The sequence below is a fragment of the Narcine bancroftii genome, chromosome 4, assembly GCF_036971445.1.
Source record: "Narcine bancroftii isolate sNarBan1 chromosome 4, sNarBan1.hap1, whole genome shotgun sequence".
In the NCBI taxonomy this organism is placed as follows: Eukaryota; Metazoa; Chordata; class Chondrichthyes; order Torpediniformes; family Narcinidae; genus Narcine; species Narcine bancroftii.
Genome location: NC_091472.1, coordinates 294,026,683 through 294,048,508, shown reverse-complemented (window position 1 = coordinate 294,048,508; position 21,826 = coordinate 294,026,683). Strand labels below are relative to the sequence as shown.

Genomic DNA, 21,826 nt, shown 5'->3' with positions numbered 1-21,826 from the left:
TCGACCGTTCCAGTCCGTAACATCCCCCAAGCTTTACAGTCAACTGAGCTATCACAGAGGATCTCACCTCGCCGTCACTTGAAGTCGATTCAGCCTGCTCGTCTGAAGATTTCCCCTTTTCACAGTTGTCTTCCATTCCTGCAGCTCCAGGATGCATTTTCTTGGTGCTTCTCTTATTCTTCTTATCAGTGGGAGTACTTTTCGCCTTACACGCTTTAGTAAAGTGGCCGAGTTTCCCACAATAGCTGCAGATGGCAAATCAAGTTAGGCACTTCTGTCTGGGGTGCCAGCTCTTATCACAGAAGTAGCATTTTTTCAGGAGTTTGCCCTTTTCTTTCCTTCGGGGTTCTAGCACTCCTGGATGTTTCCTTTTCAGTTTCTAGCATTTCACTGGACTGCATGGCACTTCTCAATGTTTTGGCTCGAGTGACTACACGGTCGCAGGTTAAAGGCTCCGTCTCCAGCAGCCTCTGTCGGATGTAACTGGAGTCAATCCTGTTGACAAAAGCATCCAGCTTCAAGGCATTGCGGTGTTGTAGCACATTGACTGCCCCAACATCACATTCGTTTGCCAGTGCGTCGAAGGCCAGTGCATAGGCAGCATCACTTTCCCCAGGTTTCTGGCGTCTAGTCAGCAACTGATGTCAAGCAAGCACCACATTCCGTGGCGCTCCATAGTTAGCAGTCAGACATTCCCGGGCTATGGCCAGAGTGGTAGCTCCTTGCGTTACGGCAAAAGGGATCTCACCCAGCAGAGAGTTCAGGTGGCCCCACTGTATCACCTCATCGACCACATTGTTTCGAGCCATGTAGTAATCGAAACAAACAATCCAGTGGTTGAAAATTTCTCTGGCCCTCGGGGCAGACTGGTCGATTATCAGCCCCTCTGGCTTGAATGCTGCATCCATTTCTACTAATGCAATTGAAGTGCCAGTTGATGAAGTAGACAAAGACAATGTGGTCAAACAATAATCATGGCTTTTATTAGCAGAAATTCATGGTACAATAATGAAAGACAATAGATGCATATACAGTTATACCCAAGGGGAGTGTCCTTAACAGTAGAGATAATGCTCAGCCAATGTTAGTACAGCAAGGCTCGCCAGAGGGGAGACAGGCAGCTTGTCAGACATTCACCACAGTGATTCAGATAAAAAAATTATCAATTTTGACTTTATATTTTACCACTTCATTTGTATATAATTTTGCATAAAATTCCTTGAACACATTATTTATCTCTTGAGGTTGATATGTAATCTTTGAATCTTTTCTAATAGCATTTATTGTTCTTGAAACTTGCTCCATCTTTAATTGCCAAGCTAAAACCTTATGGGCTCTTTCCCCTAACTCATCATATCTTTGTTTAGTTCTTTGTAACAATTTTTCAAATGTATAAGTTTGTAATTAATTACACTGTAATTTCTTAATCAATTGTATCTTTTTAGTCTCTGTTGAATTCTGTTGTAAATCTTTTTCTAAACATTCTATCTCCCTTTCTAATTTATTTACTTCATAAGAAGCATGGGGGAAGATGGCGCCAGAGCCCAAAGACATCTTCCTCCAGACCAGGAGGGACTTTGCGCATGTGCGCTGTGCAAAGTTCATTCCATCCCACAAGGTGGGTTGATCTCTCTTGGCTCAGCAATTCTGGATCATTGAGGGAAAGATCTAAAACCTGCAAATAGATGGAACTACCATCGATTTCTACAGAGAAAGAGGAAGGAGACAACGCTGACAGGGTTGAGGAGGAAGACATCTTCCCAGGGACTGAAGAAAAGTAAGAAACGATAACCTTTTACACAATGTTAGCAAAACCAAGGAGATGATTGTGGACCTCAAGAGAAAATGGGGTGAACATAAACCAGTCCTCATGGAGGGGTCAGCAATGGAGAGGATCAATTCCAAGGATCTGCCCTGGAGCCTCTATGTTGATGTAATCATGAAGAAGGCTTGACAGCGGCTATATTTAGTTAGTAGTTTGAGAAGATTCATTATGTCACCAAAGACTCTTGAAAACCTCTACATGTTTACTGTGGAGAGCATTCTGGCTTACTGCCTCACCACATGGTGTGGAAGTGCTAATGCTCAGGACAAGAAAAAACTCCAGAGGGTTGTTATATCAGTCTGCAATATAACAGCACCAGTCTTCACTCCATTGAAGACATCTGCAAGAGGCTAAGTAAGCCTCTATCTTCAAGAACCATCACATCCCAGGCCATGTCTTCTTCACTCTGCCACCATTGGGAAAAATGTACAGGAGTGTGAAGATGAGCACTCAGCTTCTTCCCCACTGCAGTCAGATTCCTGAATGAACAATGAACAACAGACATTGCCTTACTTTGACTTTTCATGCATTATATTCATTTGTTTTTGTAAGGTAATTGTTTGTACTGTGACGCTGCTACAAAACAAGAAATCTTGTAACATGTTCATGACAATAAATTCTGATTTTGAGGTTGTTGTTGTGACACCACTCATCCACCTGATCTATCTCAGTCCTTTACGGTTCCTCATTGGTGCTTGTGATTCTGCCGTCAACTATGGCAAATTTGTAGGTGGCATTTGAGTTGTGCCTAGCCCACTGTCATGAGTGTGGACAGAGTAAAGCAGTGGGCTCAGAACGCATCCTTGAGGTGAGCCAACATTGATTGTCACAGAGGTGGAGAGGTTATTACTGATCCGTACCGACTGTGGTCTTCAATGAGGAAGTCAAGGATCCAGTTGCAGGTAAATGGCACGTTGGCATTTATTTCAACAAGATTTGAATACATGGGAAAGGTGTACATCTACTACTTCAAGCTCCAATCAGACCATATTTGGAATATGCTATACATATCTCATCTGCCAATCCGAGGAAAGATTATAGAAGGGAGTTGTCATGAATGCTTGTATTTTCTAGAGTTTAGAAGAATGAGAAGTGAATTCACATAAACTGACAATATTTTTACAGAACCAAACAAGGTGGATGAAGGGAGGAGATTTCTCCAGCCTGAATCTAGAACCAAGGGTCATAGTCTCAGAATTAAGGCAAGGTCATTTAGGACTGAGGAATGCTTTCTTCCTTGACGGTACTGAATTCTTTGAAATTCTCTGTCCCAGGAAAGTATCGAGGGTCAGTCAATGAATGAATTGAAGACAGAACATAAAAGAACAGGTTATTAAGGGAATAAAAATAGACCTCAGTTCTTGCAAAGGGTGTGGCAGGTCTTTGCACCTGTGAGCCTTTATTGTAGGAACTAATTTTACAGACATCTATACAATTCCCTTCTTTTGATGTCACTGCACATGAAAATGATAATGATAGAGTTTATTGTCATATACATTGTACAATATATAAATGCACCAAAAGTCCAAACAGGTAATTTTTCATCTAATATAATTCAGAACTCAGAAGGCCTTCTAAGGGTGGGATTCAAACCATAGCTCATCATTCAAAACTGTAAAAAGAGAAAGATCAGGAGGGGCATGATTATATAGTATTAACTTCCGTCAGCAGCAGAATTGTTTCCTGATTAAACTCTGTGTTGTTTAACCTCAAGGGGCAGTGCTGCAGGTACTTGAATTTGACACGATACAGGTCAAAACCAAATGAATCAAAGGAGTAAGAGACAAGATGGACATTTAAATAAATTTTGTTGGAAACACTTCTATATCAGAGAAGAAAGGGTTACTACAATACTACAAGTCAATGACCTTTCTCAGAATAATTTATGACAAAATTTTAACTTGAAAAAAATCAGCTTATGATTAAACTATTGATTATTGAAGTTCCAATATCCATGCTGCTTGAAACAGCTAGAATCATTTCTTATTTGGTTATTCATATTATACCAAATCAAGCATTTAGGATCTTGGAGTTTAGGGCATTGAACTTTCTTCAAGTTTATTCCAAAAATTGAGTTGCATTGTGGCAACTAAACTACCAAGTTTTGTAGAATTCTGAGATTAAGCTTATTGTTTCTTGATCTAACTTTTGAACCTTTCTCAGCTTTGTTGTTTTCTTGTCAAAGGCTAACTGTTTACATTAAGGCACATTTGCTAGTTATAAAATTACATTTTTCATGGGTTTCTTTCTTTCATGGTAAAGGTCTTAAAAGCAAGTTCATCTTAAGCTTTATATTGCAAAAAGGTGCTATACCTGAGAATGCAAACCCACATTCACCACATCCTGTTTTCAATTGAGACTACAGTCCATGTCCTAATTTAAATAACATTGTGCAAAGATAGTGACTTCAAAAATAACTTTGTCAATGAAGCCAAAATAAAACTACATAGATGCTAGAACTCAGAATCACAGATTGATAAAGTTTACAGCACAGAAACATGCCCTTGGGCCCATTTTGTCCTCGTTGACTAAGCTTATGAAAGCAGAGAATCATTTTAACACCCAACAAGTCAGGCAGCATCTGCGAACAAAGGAAGTTCGGAATCGGCTTCAAGTTAGTGACTAGTCAAAGCACTTCTGACAAAAGATTATCAGCATAAAATATTATCTTTATTATTGAATGGGGTGTATTGGGTTGTCTAGGGAGAGGTAGCACCTCGACTGCCTTTTCGGGCAGCTCATCCACCTTTGGTCCCCACCTGATGCTCAATTCTCATCCGTGGCTCCAAGTAGCTGTAGCACGTGCAGTGGCCACACCCCAGTAAACCGTCTCGGCAGATGGAAAGACTACTTGAAAGTCCCTCCTGGTGTCATGGCACAAGATATTTATTAGGTTTTCATTGTATGCTCTTAAATCATCCTGCCCATAGTTTTTGTTGCCCTACTCTGAGCTCTCCTCAGGACCTTAACAATATCAACTGTTTTATTATTTTCACATGTAGTGAAAAGCTTTCTTTTGTCTGCCATTCTAAGGCTAAAGGAGTCGTGACAATCCAGTGCCATTTTACTAAAAAAAGGACAAAAGGATAAAGAACTAAAATCCCTTCAGAGACGATGAATAGTCAAGGATTGTGCAGTCTCATCCAATGAGGCTCCCTCCACTGTTGACAGCTACCACTACCAATTTTCATTGCTTCTGTACTAGAATATTTCTAGTCATTCCATATACAAGGAAATTGGCAGAGATTACTATTTCACACAAACCATTGCCACAGCCTGCTCTACTGAAAAAAAAGGATTCTCTCGTAATTTTTCACACCATCAATACCTTCCTACTCTTCATGCAGCAACATCGAATCATAGAAAACTACAGCAGACCATTCGGCCCTTCTAGTCTGTGCCAAAACATCATTCCGCTCATCCCACTGACCTGCACCTATTCCATAACCTTCCAGACCTTTCCTATCCATGTATCTACCCAATGTATTCTTAAAGCTTAAGAGTGAGCCAATATTTACCACATCAGTTGGCAGCCCGTTCCACACTCCCACCACTCTCTGAATGAAGAAGTTCCCCCAATGTTCTCCCTAAACCTTTGCCCTTTCACCCCAAAGCCATGTCCTCTCATATTTATCTCCCCTAATTTAAGTGGAAAGAGGCTACTCGCATGCACTCTGTCTATGCCCTTTATAATTTTGTAAACCTCTATCAAATCTCCCCTCATTCTTCTTCGCTCCAAGGAATAAAGTCCCAACCTATTCAATCTTTCCCTTTAACTCAACTCCTGAAGACCTGGTAACATCCTAGTAAATATTCTCTGCACTCTTTCAATTTTACTGATATCCTTCCTGTAATTTAGTGACCAGAACTGCACACAATACTCCAAATTTGGACTCACCAATGTCTTGTACAACCTCACCATAACATCCCAACTCCGGAACTCAATACTTTGATTAATGAAAGTTAAGATGCCAAAAGCTTTCTTTACAACCCTGTTTACCTGTGGCACCACTTTCAGGGAATTACATGTCTGTATTCCCAGATCCCTTTGTTCCTCTGCACTCCTCAGTGCCCCACCATTTACTGTGTATGTCCTATCTTGGTTTGTCCTTCCAAAACGCAACACCTCACACTTGTCTGCATTAAATTCTATCTGCCATTTTCTGGCCCATTTGTTCACTTGGTCCAGGTCCCTCAGCAAGCTTTGAAAGCTTTCTTCGCTGTCCAAAACACCTCTAGTCTTAGTGTCATCGGCATACTTGCTGATCCAATTTCCCACCTTATCATTCGGATCTTTGATATAGATAACAAACAAATAGCACTGATCCCTGAGGCTCACCACTTATCACAGGCCATCTCACACTCAAAGGAGAGTTGCAATCATCCTTTATTGAAGACAAACTTTCCAACCAGTGGCAACGTCTGGTTCAACAATGCATCAAATTCTTAAACATGCAGTTGGACACACAGATACAAAATACAGTGAAGGAGGAGGAAATATAGAGTGTGGTGTTTATATGTGCAATAGGGTCCCCATGCTCTAAAAAGGCAGTCCATTTGGATGCTATGTGATGGAGCCATTAGCCATCAACATCACCTTGTCTTCAAGTGCACAGACGCAGTAATTCTTTTCAGTTATGTTTGTTGAAATGCAAGCAAGACAACATTTTTGGGGACTCACGGATGATAGACATGTCTCAGTAGGAACACTTTACACCTCATTCCTACTTAGCCAAGGGGTGATAAATGTGGGTTGAAGGTCTCTCAATCTTTCAATCAAATTTCTGCAAGTTAAATATACACAATTATGACATTATCTTCAGGACAAAATGCTAATGAGAAATGACACTCGTGTTTGAGTGAGCGCCTGTAGGAAGTACCTTGTCCAATATCCTAACGGAAAGAGATGTGCAGAATGTTTTTCATGAATGATTCATATATGCAAACAAGCCTCAAATTTTTCTTTCTTCTCCAGTTTCTAGCCCAAAATGTTCTATTGATTATGAAGAGCTGGATATTCTGCATGGTTGAAGCAGACAGTTATCGATGCACTTGTATGGTTCCGGCAACCATCGTCTCCAAGCCAGACTTTTAATTTTCCTCCAGTGCTTCTGGAAACTTCAGAGAAGTTATTGCTTAATAAAAGCAGTGCTTATATGAATGATATATTTCCAGAATTCCTCGCAGCACCTAGTGACAATGAAGATGTTTTTCCGGAAATCATTTGAATTTTTGATATCATTTTAAACTTGTTCAATTCACTCATATCTATCAAAATCAGTTTTTCAGGTCATTCTTCTCAAGCACATTGATGTGTGCAGTAGTTTTGTGTTATTTAACTGATCATTCAACCGGTTTTCAAGAGATCCCTGGAAAAGTGTTTTAAGGTTCTGAAACTAAAGGTAGTTGTAAATAGAGCATAGCAGTATATTTACAATATGGCCATAGCTCATGATTTCTCAAGTCACACATTTAGAGTTCCTGCTTCATATGAAATGCAAATCGATTGCTGGCTAAAGAAATATATAAAACCAAGAATCTAAATTCCAATACATTTTGTTTGAGAAATTGTTAAATGTCTTTAAAATACACAAATCCAGTCTGTACCAGAAATAGTTGAATGATTTAATGCCACAGTTTATTATTGCTCCTTAATGCTATTTTGAAGCTAGCAGGATCATTATTGGATGATTTATATGCAAATCTAAAAGTGATTCTCATCCTCTTCCATTGCTCTATTCAAACCTGGAATGAATTTCATGAGGCGCTTCCTAACACTTGGTTTCCTGGTTTTTCGAGGTATTGTCCCACAGCCTTGGTGCAAGTCCCACGATGGTGACATTTGACCACTCCCATTGCTGGTCATACTCATGCTCCTACTCCTACTCAGTTGGCTTTTTGGTGTAAAAGTTTCCATATCTCTGTGGAAGACGCAATCTTCATCCATACTGCTGCGTCTGCAATGGCTGCCAATGGTCAAGTCATTAAACATCTCAGGATGGAAGACTCCATCCTCGCTGTCGTCAGTCATTAGGCTAAGATGGCTCCTGCAGCTACTGTCACTGGAAAACCTTTCCTGGTTTCGTGCTGTTGACCCAAGTATTGCTACATCATCATAGAGAAAAGAGTTGGAAGATTCTGTTGTGTTCCTGTTCCTCAAGAATCCTAAAAATAGAAGTGTAGATATATTATTAAACTTAATCAGTATTGCCTTACGTTCATTAACCCACATTTAAAGATCCAAAAAGTACATTTTTGCTCAACTTCAATCCTCCCATCACTTATTCATAGCTGCAGAAATATGAAAGCTATTAAATTGCAGCATCACATCACTCACATGGAAAACATCTCTTCAAGAAAGCAATCCAAACCGCTCTCGATCTTTTAGTTAGCTGTGAATCTCCGCATTAATACTTAGAATTAGACAGATGCCAATCCTAATACTATGCAGGCAAATATGATAAATTAATTAATTGAAAACAATTTAAATTGTCTACGGTTATAGTTTAAAGAAAACAGGAGACTTACAAAACTGTCATGGAAATCAAGAAATCACTCCATACCCCACACTAACACGAATTTAGGGCATAAAAAGGGCAACAAGTATTCTTTTATTTGTAGATCCTCAGTTTTAATCTAATGCAAATAATAGCACCATCTCCAGCTGATAAATATTTGGGGGTAAAACGTTTATACAATTCCTCACACATCCTGCCAGGTTTTACCTATCGGCAATTAGTGAGCAAAATAGTTTATAAAATCTAGAGTTTATAGATTTATAAACTATATAATTTATAAAATCTGTAGTTGATGAAATTGGGCCAAGAGCAGTGTTATTGAAAGTCTGGAGATGGGTCACATTGTAAGAGAAGATTGATGAACCTATGCTTTTAATATTAGGGATTATGCTAGATTATAGAACATAACAGTAGAGTACATGATGTTCTGCAATCTAGGGAAATCACAACAATTCAATTTTTCCTGACCTCATACCCTTAATCCTCTTCTTTTTTTACATCCATGTGCCTGTTGAGATGCACAAATTGCACACTCCATAAGAGGTGAAATCCTGCTGGTTCATCAATGTGGAGATCCCCCATCTTCAATTCAAATTCATCAGAAATAAAAATACAGACGAGATTTGACCCACAATATTCTAATCTTTTAATTTAAATATCTCATTCAATAAAATGGTTTCAATGCAGAATTAAAATTTATGCTACAATTAGAATTATGTTACATTGTGGTTTCCCAGTACAAATTTACCGTGAACTAGCCGTTGTTCCTGTAAGGAAAGTGATTTGTACTCCATCCATTTTTCTTGAAGTGTTTTCTATGAGAAACAGGAAGACAGTTACTAAATACTAGAAATATGTCAGTTATCTACAGGGAGGCTGAATTGTAATGTTATTTTAAACTTGCAGCATCACAGCTTCAGTAGATGCTTCTGTAATTTTCCAAGAACTACCAAATGGTGACATCCTAACTGGTTATTTAATGACTGAAGCTTAGCTATTGAAAACATGACAAAATAACGTGCTAAAATGACTCTAAATCATTCACAAGCTAACAAAAACAATAATGTGATGTTAAAGCTTCAAAACTATAGAAAATTCATTTTAAATTAAAACAGAAATTGCTGGAAATACTCAGCAGGCTAAACATTGTCTGTCGAAAGAGAAACGGAGTTAAAGGTTCACATCCAACACTGTCAAAGGGTGTTCAACTGAAAGCACAGATTGTTCTTCTCCTTCCACAGATGCTGCCTTGCCCATTTAGTGTTCCTATTAATTTTCTGATTATATTTCCATCACGTGCATTTTTATTTTTGTATGTTCAACATCTTTAGCATCAAATGTAACAGTGGAAGGTCAGCTTCACATGGCACTGTTAAATTAAGGACAATTTTTAAGTATTTTCTGCTTTTCAGAGTATTTTGGTATTTTCTAAAACAGTAGTTTTCAAACTGCCCACCTAAACTCACATACCACTTTAAGTATTTTCTATGCCATAGGTGCTGTGATTAGTAAGGGCTTGCTTAAGGTAGTAAGTGAGTGGAAAGAAAAAGTTTGAAAACCACTGTTTTAATTGTACTTAATAGACATGCACGGTTTCATAACTCCAAAGGAAAAGGGTCAATGACAATTTTTCTCAAGCAAAATATTTCAGTAACAATTGGGTCTAGAGCAGTGATTCTCAACCTTCCCTTCCTGCTCACATGCCACCTTAAGCAATCCCTTACCATACACAGAACATTTATGGCATAGGGATTGTTTAGGGAGGGCAGTTTGAAAATCACTGATCTCAAACAATTGCAGAATGGATGGCTTATTTCAGAATAATTTTAACAGGAAAAAGAAACACAACAGGAAAGTTAAACTTAAGTGACCCTTCTGTCAAAAAAATATTTAAATTGTCTGTCTTTCACACATTCTCTGACTTTTCAAAGAAGATTAACTCATGCAGCTTTCAGTTTTTATATCATAAACATCCTGTTGAATTAACTATTTACTTATTTCATAACTCAGCTAATGGCAATAGATTGGGAAAAATACCTTTAAAAAATACAATCTTGTTTCCAGTTCACATCTTTTAACAGCGTTTTTATTGATGGTCACAAGGCTGCAAAAAAAAACCCCAAAGTTTAAGTGTGAATACACCATTATCTGATGCGATCTTGCACTTAAGATGTACACGTCATCACTGACATCTAATGCCCAATGTACACATTCTACTGGAAGCAATGAAGCAGTCCCTTCAATAGTATATGAAAAAAAACTGAAACAGGAAAGGAACACCATCATGTTCAAATATATTTATGAAGCAGAATTATCCTGTTTGAGACTGGTCATTGTTACAGGTTCAAACTTCTGGCCTTCAGTGGACCAGGAAACAAGTGAGTAAAGAGAAACAGAGTTAACATAATTCAAGTCAAAGTCTCCTTGTCATAACCAGGAAAGATAGAACACAAGTTAGTTTTAAGTTGCAAAGAAAATGTAGGAGGAACGGATAGGACAAAGGGAGCACTGGTATTCATATTAGTTATCAACACTTCATTGAAGGACACAAAAAGTACTTTGGGAAGAAGACCTTGCATCAAGAGAAACTTCGCAACACCATGCTAGATCATGGTGAAGACGTATCTCTGTCTGTCACGAGAGACAGTATAGATTTGATCTTGTTATCACTAATCTAAGCATGATCTCTCAAGCCTGACGCTGCGATAATATTCAAGGCAAGGACCAAGTCTGGTTTCGTGAGCAAGAAAGGGCATGCCAGATATATCTAATGATGAAATCCCAATCTGGTGAAACTGCGACATGCTAAGAGACCGAGCTTTAAGCAGCCCATAACTAATGGATCAGATCAAAACCCACCAGTTCAACTTGGTGACAGAAAATTAAACAGCCAGCAGGACGAAGATGCTCTAAGACAGGGGTGTCAAACTCAAATTCACGGAGGGCCAAAATTAAAAACTTGGACTAAGTCGAGGGCCGAACTAAATATTTATTGAAAATTTTCAACAACATCTGCATGTTTTCTCTTCTTTCAACATATGTAATGTTAAACTTTAGGATATAACTTTAGGAGGATAATGTTACAGGTCAGGAGTAGGTAGCTCAAGTTCACCCTTTGCTTGACCTGAGGGAAACATATTTGGTCCCTGTGGAGATGTAGTCAGAATTCACAGGCTGTGTCCATTTTGGCCTGCATCAGGACTCAGCATTTCCTGCTCACTCCTCAGGCTCTAGGCCTCTATTCACCCTCGACCCACCATCCCTCTACCTGACCAGTCCTTTACCCAACCTCTACTCACCCCTCACTCCACTCGCTCTGCCTCTACCCACCCCATCCTATACACGCCCCTCTACTGCCTCTCCCCTCAACCTGTTCCTCCCTCTACCCATCTCTCACCCTCTAATCACCCCTCCCCTACTCGCCCTGCCCCTCCCCTTTTACCTCTTCCCTATCCACCCCTCCTTCTACTCATCCCTCCCTCTAACTGCCCCTCGCACCACCATAACTTCCCCTGCCCATTACTCCTCACCTACACCCTCTGCCCACCCCTGCTTACCCACCCACTCAGGCCCAGCGCCCTGCCGATCAGCCTTTGCAGACAGCCACCATCTCTCTCTTCATGTGCAGGGCCGAATCAGCCGTTCCTGGGGTCCGCGAGGGTGCAAGCGCTGAAGGCCGTGGCGACCGGGAGAAGTGCGCTCACACTGTGGAAGGGCCGTCCGGTGCCAGTCGTGCGGGGTCTCGCGCTGCCCGGGGGCCGTGCGCAACCTGCCATGCCCGTTGCGCCGACTGGAAATCACAGGCGCTCGCCAATCCGCCGCACCGCTCGACAGATGGGAGAAGTGACTGGTTCCAACTGGCTTGCCGGCTGATGACATCGACAGATTTCTCGTGTTACAATTTCTCGTGTTACAATGGGGAAGGATGTGCAATGAAGGGGGAGGATGGTGGGAGTGACATTACCAAAAAACAGCATCGGCTCTCGCTGCAGGGTGGGCCACCTCTAATACATTTTTGAAATGATCTTGCAGGCCAAATATAATTATATCGTGGGCCAAATTTGGCCCGCGGGCCAGAGTTTGACATGTGTGCTCTAAGATCATCCCTATACTCAACAATGGTTGGGCCCAAAATGAGTGTGTAAATGCAAGCCCAGAATTGTTAAGTGCACGATCCATATTGGCTTTCTCACCTAATTTAATGCCAGGTTTCAGCCAATTCAATTCACCCAGAAGTAGGTGAGGGCCATGGATTCAGCAAAGGCTCTGGAAGCTGAAAACAATTAACTCTAAAAATGAAACTTACTTTGGAACTTGTCTTGCCTCTAGTCACCCTCAATCAGTACAGTTACAACACCATCTTCTATCAGCTGATCTGGAAGCTCTAGCCTGTCCACAAAAAGTCAGATAAGTCCAATCCAGCTATTCACTTCTCAGGCTGCCTAATCAAAATGATGAAAGGGACGTCAACAATTCTTTCAAACAGCACTCACCATTAACCTTCTCACCGATTTTGGGCTTTGCCAACACCTTTCTCCAGACCATATCACATGGTACACACAAAGAGATGAATTTCAGGGACAAGTTGCAAGTGTGACTTCCCTTGCCACAACTGAGCATTTGACGGAGTCTCGAACCAAGGAAAACTGATAAAATGGCTGTCAATGCATGCTAAGGGGAAAACACTCTCCCATTATTCCTCACACAAAGGCAGGTGGTGAGGGCAGTTTCAAGTCAATCATCCTCACCCCAGAACATCAAAGCAGTAATTTGCTGCTTCATCACTTCCATCCCAGGTTCAAAAGTGGGGTTATTTGCTCATGATTCTACAGTTTAATTCCATTCTACAACTGGGCCTCACAGTTGGTGTTGCGGTTTGTGCCATGCCTTTACAGCGCCAGCGATCGGGACTGGGGTCCAACTCCCGCGCTGTTTGTACACTTTCCCTGAGTCTGCATGGGTTTCCCCCAGGGGCTCCAGTTTCCTCCTACCTTTCAAAAATGTACCAGGGGTGTAGGTTAATTGGGTGTAAATTGGGTGGCATGGACTCATGGGCTGAAATGACCTTTTACCGTGCTGTATGTGGTAAAAAAAAATTAATTAAATTTAAATTTAAAACTCCTTAACAAATGAAAGAGTCCATACCTGCATGTATCAAAATCAAGGTAACATTCAGAAATTGGCTTATAAGTGGTAAAAAAAATGGAATGTACCATGGTAAGTTGAAACACTAAAGAACCAAGAGATAGTACACATGTGCTCAGTTTGGGACATTGTTATATGAGGGAGTTGCTTGGCAATAAGCCAATGCAAAGTTAATAGAGAAGTGAAACAAAAAGCTACACATGCTCAAAATCTGAAATAAAAAGAGAAATCTGGAAATGCTCAGCAGGTCACACAGCATCTGGGAAAAATAGTTTATTGCTTTAAGTTGATGACTTTTCATCAACTGAGGCAAGGCCACTGGCTGAAACGTTGTTTCCATCTCTTACTGTGCTGGTAATGCCTGAGGTGATGACACTTTTCATTATTTTTAAAATTTATAATAGAAAACAGGATTCCCCAGGTAGAACAGTGATGATGGCAGGCAATGGTTAACTCGCAAGATTCAAGTGGTCTCCACCATATGCCCCGCATAAGGGAAGGGGAACTGTCCCTGAGGGAGAATGGTGCTTACAAGTTCACAGGGAAGGACAACAGAATAGAGCAATGAAGGTGTGAAAGTAATTTCTGTTGCTAGCAGTGGGCCTGGAGAAGTACAAGACATCAGCAAGCAGTTTCCCTCAGACAAGTTGCAAGGCACAATTAGGGATCAAGCTCACAGAAGCGGCAATGGTGGTTTGAACTTTTTTTTCAGAGATGGGCAACAGGTGTGGCTGGGAATGGGTGGCCAGATGGGGACCAAAAGCTCATCTGACTCCTAAAGGAGTGGAGGTTGGATGTCGTGGAAGGTGAAGATAGGTGTGTTACCAGGGATATGACCAGCACACAATGTTCATTCAAGATAGCTAGAGCTACATTTGTCACCAGAAGGGGTATATTTTATGGAGGCCCACGTCACTGAAGGGAATAACTACTGAGAATGATGACACTCCCACTGAGGGTATCATACACATGTTAGAGTCAGACAACAGGGGGTAAAAAAAAAAGGGTATCTGAACAACATCCATCGCACGACTGAGGAAGATGACAAGATAATTATTGATTGAGAAAATAACACGTACATCAACTTTGACGGCAAGTCAGTGCACAGTAAGTTGAACTATCTTCTGTAAATCAGAAATACCTCAACCACTTCCTGTTGAGGTAGTGCAAAATATACGTTTTGAGCACATATGCAGGAAGGGCCCACCAATCTGTGGGTTGGCCACAGAGCTAATTAGGCCCACGCCTAATGTTCCCAGATGCTTGATAAAGCTAAGGGAACATGATTTGTGAAAGGATCATGTCATTGGGCCGTGAAGAGATCCAACAGCCACTCATATAAGTCCTAGGCAGACAAACAACTGGTCAGATGAGCTCAAAAAGGCACCAGTTCACACCAGAGTTACAGATTGTAGTTACAATAACTTAGACATGGAAAGTGATAGCACAACAGGTTCTGTATAGCAGGGGAGGGTATAACCTAGGTTTGGTTCTGAACTACTAATACCAGGGAGGTTAATGGAGTATTGGTCAGATGAATTGCTCTGGAAGCTGGCTGAATGACCTCCTTTTATATTACAAGTCATAAAATATCAGCATTTCTGTGGACATATCCACAGGTCGAACCTTGGAACCATGATCCACATGAAATTGCTTCTTGTTTCAAGCTGTTTCAAGTACAAGTGGCTCCATCCATGAGGGTAAATGTGGTGGTAAAGTATCGGCAAAGTAGTGGCACTGGGTATAGATGGATTTAATACCAGTCCATCTCACAAGGAATATAATCCAGAAACAGGAGTCAAATTCATGTCGCTCAGAAGCAGCCCCTTCCAACTATTAAATCCATGCCAACTATTGAGTACTCATCCACACAAATCACATTTTCAAGCATTTAGCCTGGAATCTTCAATGCTTTGGCAATTCCAGTGCTCATATTGAATGTCAGGGTCTTTGCTTCAATCAGCCCCTCAGATCATACATTCCAGATTCCAACCACCCTTGGGATGAAAAATATTCTTCCACCTCTAAATTTAATCTGAGCAAGACACTCTGCAGCCAGAGAATGGCATGGAATATTTTTTGCCTCCTGGAGAGGACAAGTCTGAAATGCCTTGACGGAGACTGGCAATTAAGGCAGAGTTAAATATCAGCATGACCATTTGAATTGCCAAGGCGCCAAATGAGATGGGCCAAATATTTGGACACGAGCTTTCTATAAATAGACATTCAATAGTTGGCATGCACATGAGGCAAAGAGCCTGATTCTGTGCTGTACAACTTGTTTCTAATTAATTTTTACATTCTTTGTCAGATGTACTGCCACCTTCAGGGATCTTATACATCAAGTTCCTTGGACCCTACCATTCATTACGAAAGCTCTTGCCTTGTTAGGCCAACCGAGATGCATTACCTCACATTCATCAGAGTTAAATTCTAGCTGATGTAGTTCCCCAATATCAATAAACTAAACTCCATATTAAACGCACTACCAATTTTTGTGTCATTTGCAAACCTCTCACACCTCTTACATTTACATCCATAATATTTCTATATCTAACAAACAGAAAGGATCATAGCACTTTGATGTCTTCAGTACATAACCAATCACAGGCTTCCAAGCACAAACCTGACCCTCTACCCTGTTATCGTGTCAAATTTAGATCCAATTTGCCAACTGGCACTAAATCTCATAGCATCTAACTTTCTAAAATAAACTCCCAATTGGGGGTTTGTCAAAGGCCTTACTGTCTTCAAAAAATTCAATCAAGTTTCTTAGACAGGTTCTCACCCTAGCAAAGCCATTCTAAATAACTGATTAATCCCTATCATTCCAAGTCTAGAATAATTCTGTCTCAGAATTATTTTGGAATAGTTCTCTACCATTGACATTAGATTCAGGAGCATGTGATTATCAGGTTTACACCTGTTGCCCTTCTGGAGTAAAAGCACCACATTTGCTGCACTTTTTTGAGTTGAGTCTTCCCCAGTTGAGTCTTCTCCAGTGTAAGTTCTCTACACCTACTCTATACTCCCCAAGAGACCTTCATAGATAGAAGTAAGCCAGTAGTTTGATCAAAGCATGCACAGGTTGTATCTTTAATCATTCAAGAGTGTGGTGCACTGTTAGCCAGAATCAGACACACACAAAGATAAGGACTGTACAACAGACTTCCACAGAGCCAGGCTGGCTGTGGCTGCAGCAACTCTGAGTGAGGCTTTGGGTGGACGGTGCAGGTTTATATCCTGGAGGGTGATCGACACCCGACCAGGTGGGGCTTGATCCATTCAGGTCGACTGATTGACAGCCAGCCAGGTGTTGTTCTGTCCCCTTACATTCCTGCAGGTACAGAGGTTGCTCCCTGCAGTAGGCCGGTGGTGTATCACCACAAAGCCAAGTTTGTGTGACATATTGATAAGACACATGGTGAAACCGAATGGCAGTGAAAGGAAACGTGATATGCTTATTTTGAAAGTATGCAATATCTGAAGCAAATACACTTTCCGTGACAGAAAGAGAATATTGAGGATATTATTGTGACTTTTCAGTGTCAACCATTCAGAAGTCTGCCAGTAAAGGTGAATGATCGTGTATTTTGTTGTGAATTAGCGAGTGGAGCAGATGGTAAATTATGATTGCTGCCAGTTGCTGGAGAGTTGAAGAAGAAAACTTCATGTGCAGTGACAATGGCAGAAAAGAATGTGAAAACAGATGTGGATGAAATCTACCAAGATGAAGGTAACCTACTGTAATTATCAGTCCTATTGATACTTCAAAATTTAGCTTAAGGTAAGGAGTTTAGTACATGAGATTAACAGACTGAGTAAGATTATGAATGGCTAACTTCAGCAACCACAATTACATCAGCTTTCATTCTTATGGTACTATTGGTGCGGAGCTTGCTTTGTGGAACGGAGGGCAAAATTGCAGCTGGTGTTGGTAACAGAAGCGGTAAATTGTCCTTGAAAGTTTGAAAAATCCTTTACATTTGATGCTTACCTTAATGTGTTGCCAGAGGACTTAATTAGATTGACAATTTCTTGGTGACTAAAACCTTCAGCATTTGTTCCATTGATGTTTATCAGCATATCACCTATGATTCAAATTCAGAATGTTGTTGTCCCAAATATAGGAAACTTTATAATGACCTTCAATAAATAATTGCAGAACCAAATAGATCAAGAGAAGAGGTGATTATTTACCAGTCTTCAACCCTGCACAGTCAGATGGACTGTTACCATGCACCTTGCAGACATAGGTGTACCTCTCCGCTGTATTAGCATTTTGCTGGTTCATTCCAAGGGTCTAAAGAAAACCATAATAATGGCAATTATTGAAAAAAAATCTAAACATTTGTCTTCATTTTTTTCTCCAAAAATATACGTTGTACAATAAATTCCTCACCTGAATCTCAAATCCAAAAGATTCATTATCTTGTTTATTTATAACAATCATTGTTCTACTTGGGGGAAAAAAAACAGACGTTAATACTATTTTACTGATTATATTCTTTTTAAAATGAAATACATTCATGCAAGTATTATCTGAAATAAAACTAAAAATTGTGGAAAACATTTATTTGTGGATAGAGAAATAGAATTAATATTTCAGGTTGAAAACACTGACCTCAAACAATAAACCTATATCTCTTTTGACAGAGGTTGCCTGATCTGCTAAATTTTCCAGCATCTGTTTATATTATTCAAATGGACCTCTCGGAAAGATTTCACCATTCTCCCACATGAAAAATATAGCAGACATTTTTAGAACTCATTTTCTCTTCTACAGATTTATATTACTTTTTAAAAATAAATATACCCATATATAGACATAAATATAGAAATAAATTTTAGCAATGTGAACTTTCTTTCCAATACCAAGACACTCTTCAACTCCAGGGTTCAGTTTGTTTTCTAACATTAACATCTCTAAACAAGGAATTGATAAATCTATCTTACTTTTGAAAATCTGAAGCATCTGCCAAAGAGTTTGATCTGGTCAAAGCAAGCTGTAAAGGAGGTAGTGGATGTTATTGTTCGCTTCAAAGCTTGAGTTTTTATTATAGTAAGTGATCTAATTTATTACACTTAGCAAAACCAGGTCACTAGTAGTTTAACCAAAGTCCCTTTCATCTTGTACAGGTAGAAATTTTCAACTTTTTTCCATTTCTAGAAACTTGAATTATTTAATGAAGACAAACACATACTGAAATACTGTTCAATACCCTATTATCTTGTCAACTTTGTATTTTGTGACATGATTCTACAGGAAGCAAGTTAAAAATTCAAAACTATATTCTATGAACCATAACCATGCAGAAGGAAAATCCCAAGAACAATACTTGTTACTACAATAATACTGAAATATCAGCAAGGCTTTTGCTTTAACTACTTCTGAAAACTGAACTGCAAATGTGCCTGGAGATGCCCACTTACCTGTCTGTGCCTCCGTGACAGAGTCCATGAGTCTAGCTGCCTGTTGTCTATTTCTCCAGAGTTGGAGTTCTCACAATAGGAGGCATTACAGGGTAACAAAGAGTTCGCTGCCATTTAACTTATGTTACCATTCAGCGACAGAGGACTTCAGAAGATCACGGCTAAACTGTCAGATCACTGAGTCTCATTGCAGCAAAGTTACCTCTTCGTAACTGAGCAAAACTAAACCTTCAGCATCCTACACAGTAAGTGTCAAGTCGGAAATTCAGGTCACGTGAATTGGTTTTGTGGGCATTTTGTATCTCATCTCTATCACTCGGGAGTTCACAGCTAGGCAGGTTGCTGACTGAAGAAGCATTCTGCTAACTTCCTGCAAACTGCTGACCTCAGTTGTCACGATGACACAGGGCAAATGCCCAATAAATACATTGCCAATTCAATTGGGATTTATACAGTTAGAAATCAACACAAATTACATTTTGCACCCTCCTCTGAACAGCAGAAATAACTCTTTAGAAGATACACTTGTAATATGAATAATCAGAAATAATTTCTGCCCATTCTCTTTTCACTTGTGATCGTGAGGCTTTCCTGGGTACGGATGGAACTAGGTTTACGATGACAATCCAGACTGTCATTCAATGTACAAACCTACAGCCTTCCAGGTAGTATCATTTAGATCTCCTTGCTGCATCATTTTCCCCTCCCTTTATTAGCAGTAGCATTAACTCTTGGGAGAGATTCAAGAAAAAGGACAAATCCTTGCTAATGCAAGGAAAATAAAATGTAGAGGATTGATACTGCCAATCCCAGATTGCAATTAGACTGCATTCAACAACACCAAGAATTACATCATGCTGTACATTGTGGTGGAACACTGTATTGCAGTCGTACTGGTTGGCCCGCCCCAATACTATAACTCCTCCCCCTCCAGGATTCCTAATAAAGGCGGTATCGCCCAATCCCCTTCCCTCAGTACTGCCTTGGAATCGGGCCAACAGCATGTAAGATAGCGCTACAATTATACCTGACAGGCCAGAAGTTGAGATTAATAGGCTTTAATCACAACAAATTTACAGTCATATCTTACAGGATTCCTGTGGTACAACCGGACGTGGTGAGCCAGTTAAAACATTGCACAGCAGTGTGCCAGGTAGGCTGTGTCTTCGAAGTGGAGGCCATTGATGGCTGTGTGGAAAACCTGCATTTCTCCATCCACTTTTTAGGCCTGTGCCAATTAGGAGTAGTCCATCCCGGAGCACAAGGTTTGGATGGTGGGTCGAGAGAGGGTGTCGGCTACAATGTTGTCCTTACTGAAGGGGTTCCGGATGGCAGTGGTGAACTCCAATATGTACGATAGGTGGCGTTGCTGGCGCACTAACCAGGGATCCTTGACCATAGAGAAGGTGTGCGTGAGGCGCTTGTGGTCAGAAAATAGCGGAAATGTCTAATGGCAAGGTGGAATGCCAGGAGCTCCCTGTCAAATGTGCTGCATTTAAGCTCTGGGGGGCACAGATGATGACTGAAAAAGGCTAATGGCCTCCACTGACTGTTGACGGATTGTTCGAGGACACCCCCAATGGCTGTTGCTGAATGGTGAGGGCCGTGGGCACTCTGATCTGGGGTGTACCAGCAAGGTAGTGTTGGCCAGGGCATTCTTAGTTGCAGTGAAGCCGTATCGGCCTCCTCTGTCCAAGCTAGAATCTTGCATTTGGCCAACATCATGGCGAACAGGGGTGCACGATGCATGCTGCCCCTGGGATGAAGCAGTTGTAGAAATGAATCATCCTGGTGAATTCCTAGAGGCCTTTGAGGCTGTTAGTGTGGGCAAACTGGCATTATGGCTGTGACTTTTACCATTGATGGTGTTTTCCCTTTTGCAGTGATAGTGTGGCCCAGGAATTGCATGGAGTCTTTCCCGAACTTGCACTTTGCCAAGTTGACCATGAAGCCGAAGTCAGACTGGCGTGTGTAGAGTCTGCGGAGATGATCTTAGTGCTCTTTATGGTCCTTGTTGGCAATAAGTATGTAATCCAGGTAGATGAACACTAAGTCCAAGTCTCTGCCCACTGCGTCCATCAAGCACTGGAGGGTTTGTGCCGCATTCTTGAGGCTAAATGGCACGGGGAAGAATTCAAAGAGTCTGACTGGAGTGATGATGACCGTCTTCCCAATGTCGTCCAGGTGGTCAGGAATCTGGTGATAGCCATGCACTAGACCGACCTTTGACAAAACCTTCCCACCTGGCAGGTTGCTGTGAAGTCTTGTATATGCAGGATTGAGTAGCAGTAGGGCATTATGGAATTGTTAAGGCGGTGGTAATCTCTGCAGAACCGCCACCTGCCTAAGGACTTGGGGGACCACGTGAAGTAGCGATGCCCATGGACTGTCGGACCTCTGGACTATTGCATTCGAAAAAATTCTTCTTTGGCCATTTGCAGTTTATCCGGGGGGGAGGAGCCTTCTGGCTTTGGCATGGAGTGGGAGACCTTGGCTAGGATGTATGCATAATGGAGGTAAACTGTGACCTGAGGATGGATGGGAATTCGTCCAGGATGCAACTGTACTCATCCTTTGGGCTGCTTATCGTGGCCACACTTGTATTTCAAGCGTTGGTTGCTTTGAGTTGGACAGTCTGGAATATCTGAGCATGGACCAGGCATTTGGCCTTCACGTCCACCAGCAGGCTGTGTGCTCGTAGGAAATCTGCACCAAGGAGTGGTGTCCACAGCAGCTAGTGTGAAATTCCACCGGAACTTTTCTCTGCCGAGATTTATTTGGACATTGCGCATGCCAAAGGTTTTGATTGTGGTATTGTTTGCCACCCGGAGAGTGGGACCTCTTGGGCGTGTTCATATCTCCAGGGTGGTTGGCGGGATGACACCCGTGTCAACCAGGAACCATT

General features: G+C 41.0%; 1 protein-coding gene across 4 annotated transcripts; it reads right to left on the bottom strand.

Annotated features, from left to right (window-relative positions):
* Nucleotides 1-961: 961 nt before the first annotated feature.
* Nucleotides 962-19,147, bottom strand: LOC138762117 (cytohesin-interacting protein-like). 4 transcript variants are annotated; one of them, XM_069935491.1, is made up of 8 exons: nt 18,922-19,147; nt 18,445-18,494; nt 17,891-17,948; nt 17,689-17,791; nt 17,486-17,579; nt 10,381-10,447; nt 9,092-9,158; nt 962-7,990 (listed from the first exon to the last, which is right to left on the bottom strand). In XM_069935491.1, exons 1-8 carry the CDS (start codon nt 19,033-19,035, stop codon nt 7,530-7,532), a joined length of 1,014 nt encoding a protein of 337 aa, XP_069791592.1. In that variant the 5' UTR covers nt 19,036-19,147; the 3' UTR covers nt 962-7,529. The 4 variants fall into 4 exon arrangements, with proteins under 4 accessions (XP_069791592.1, XP_069791593.1, XP_069791595.1 ...); XM_069935492.1 differs by having other exon boundaries at nt 17,891-17,945; XM_069935494.1 differs by lacking the exon at nt 18,445-18,494 and having other exon boundaries at nt 17,891-17,945; nt 18,922-18,994.
* Between the last annotated feature and the right edge of the window lie 2,679 nt (nt 19,148-21,826).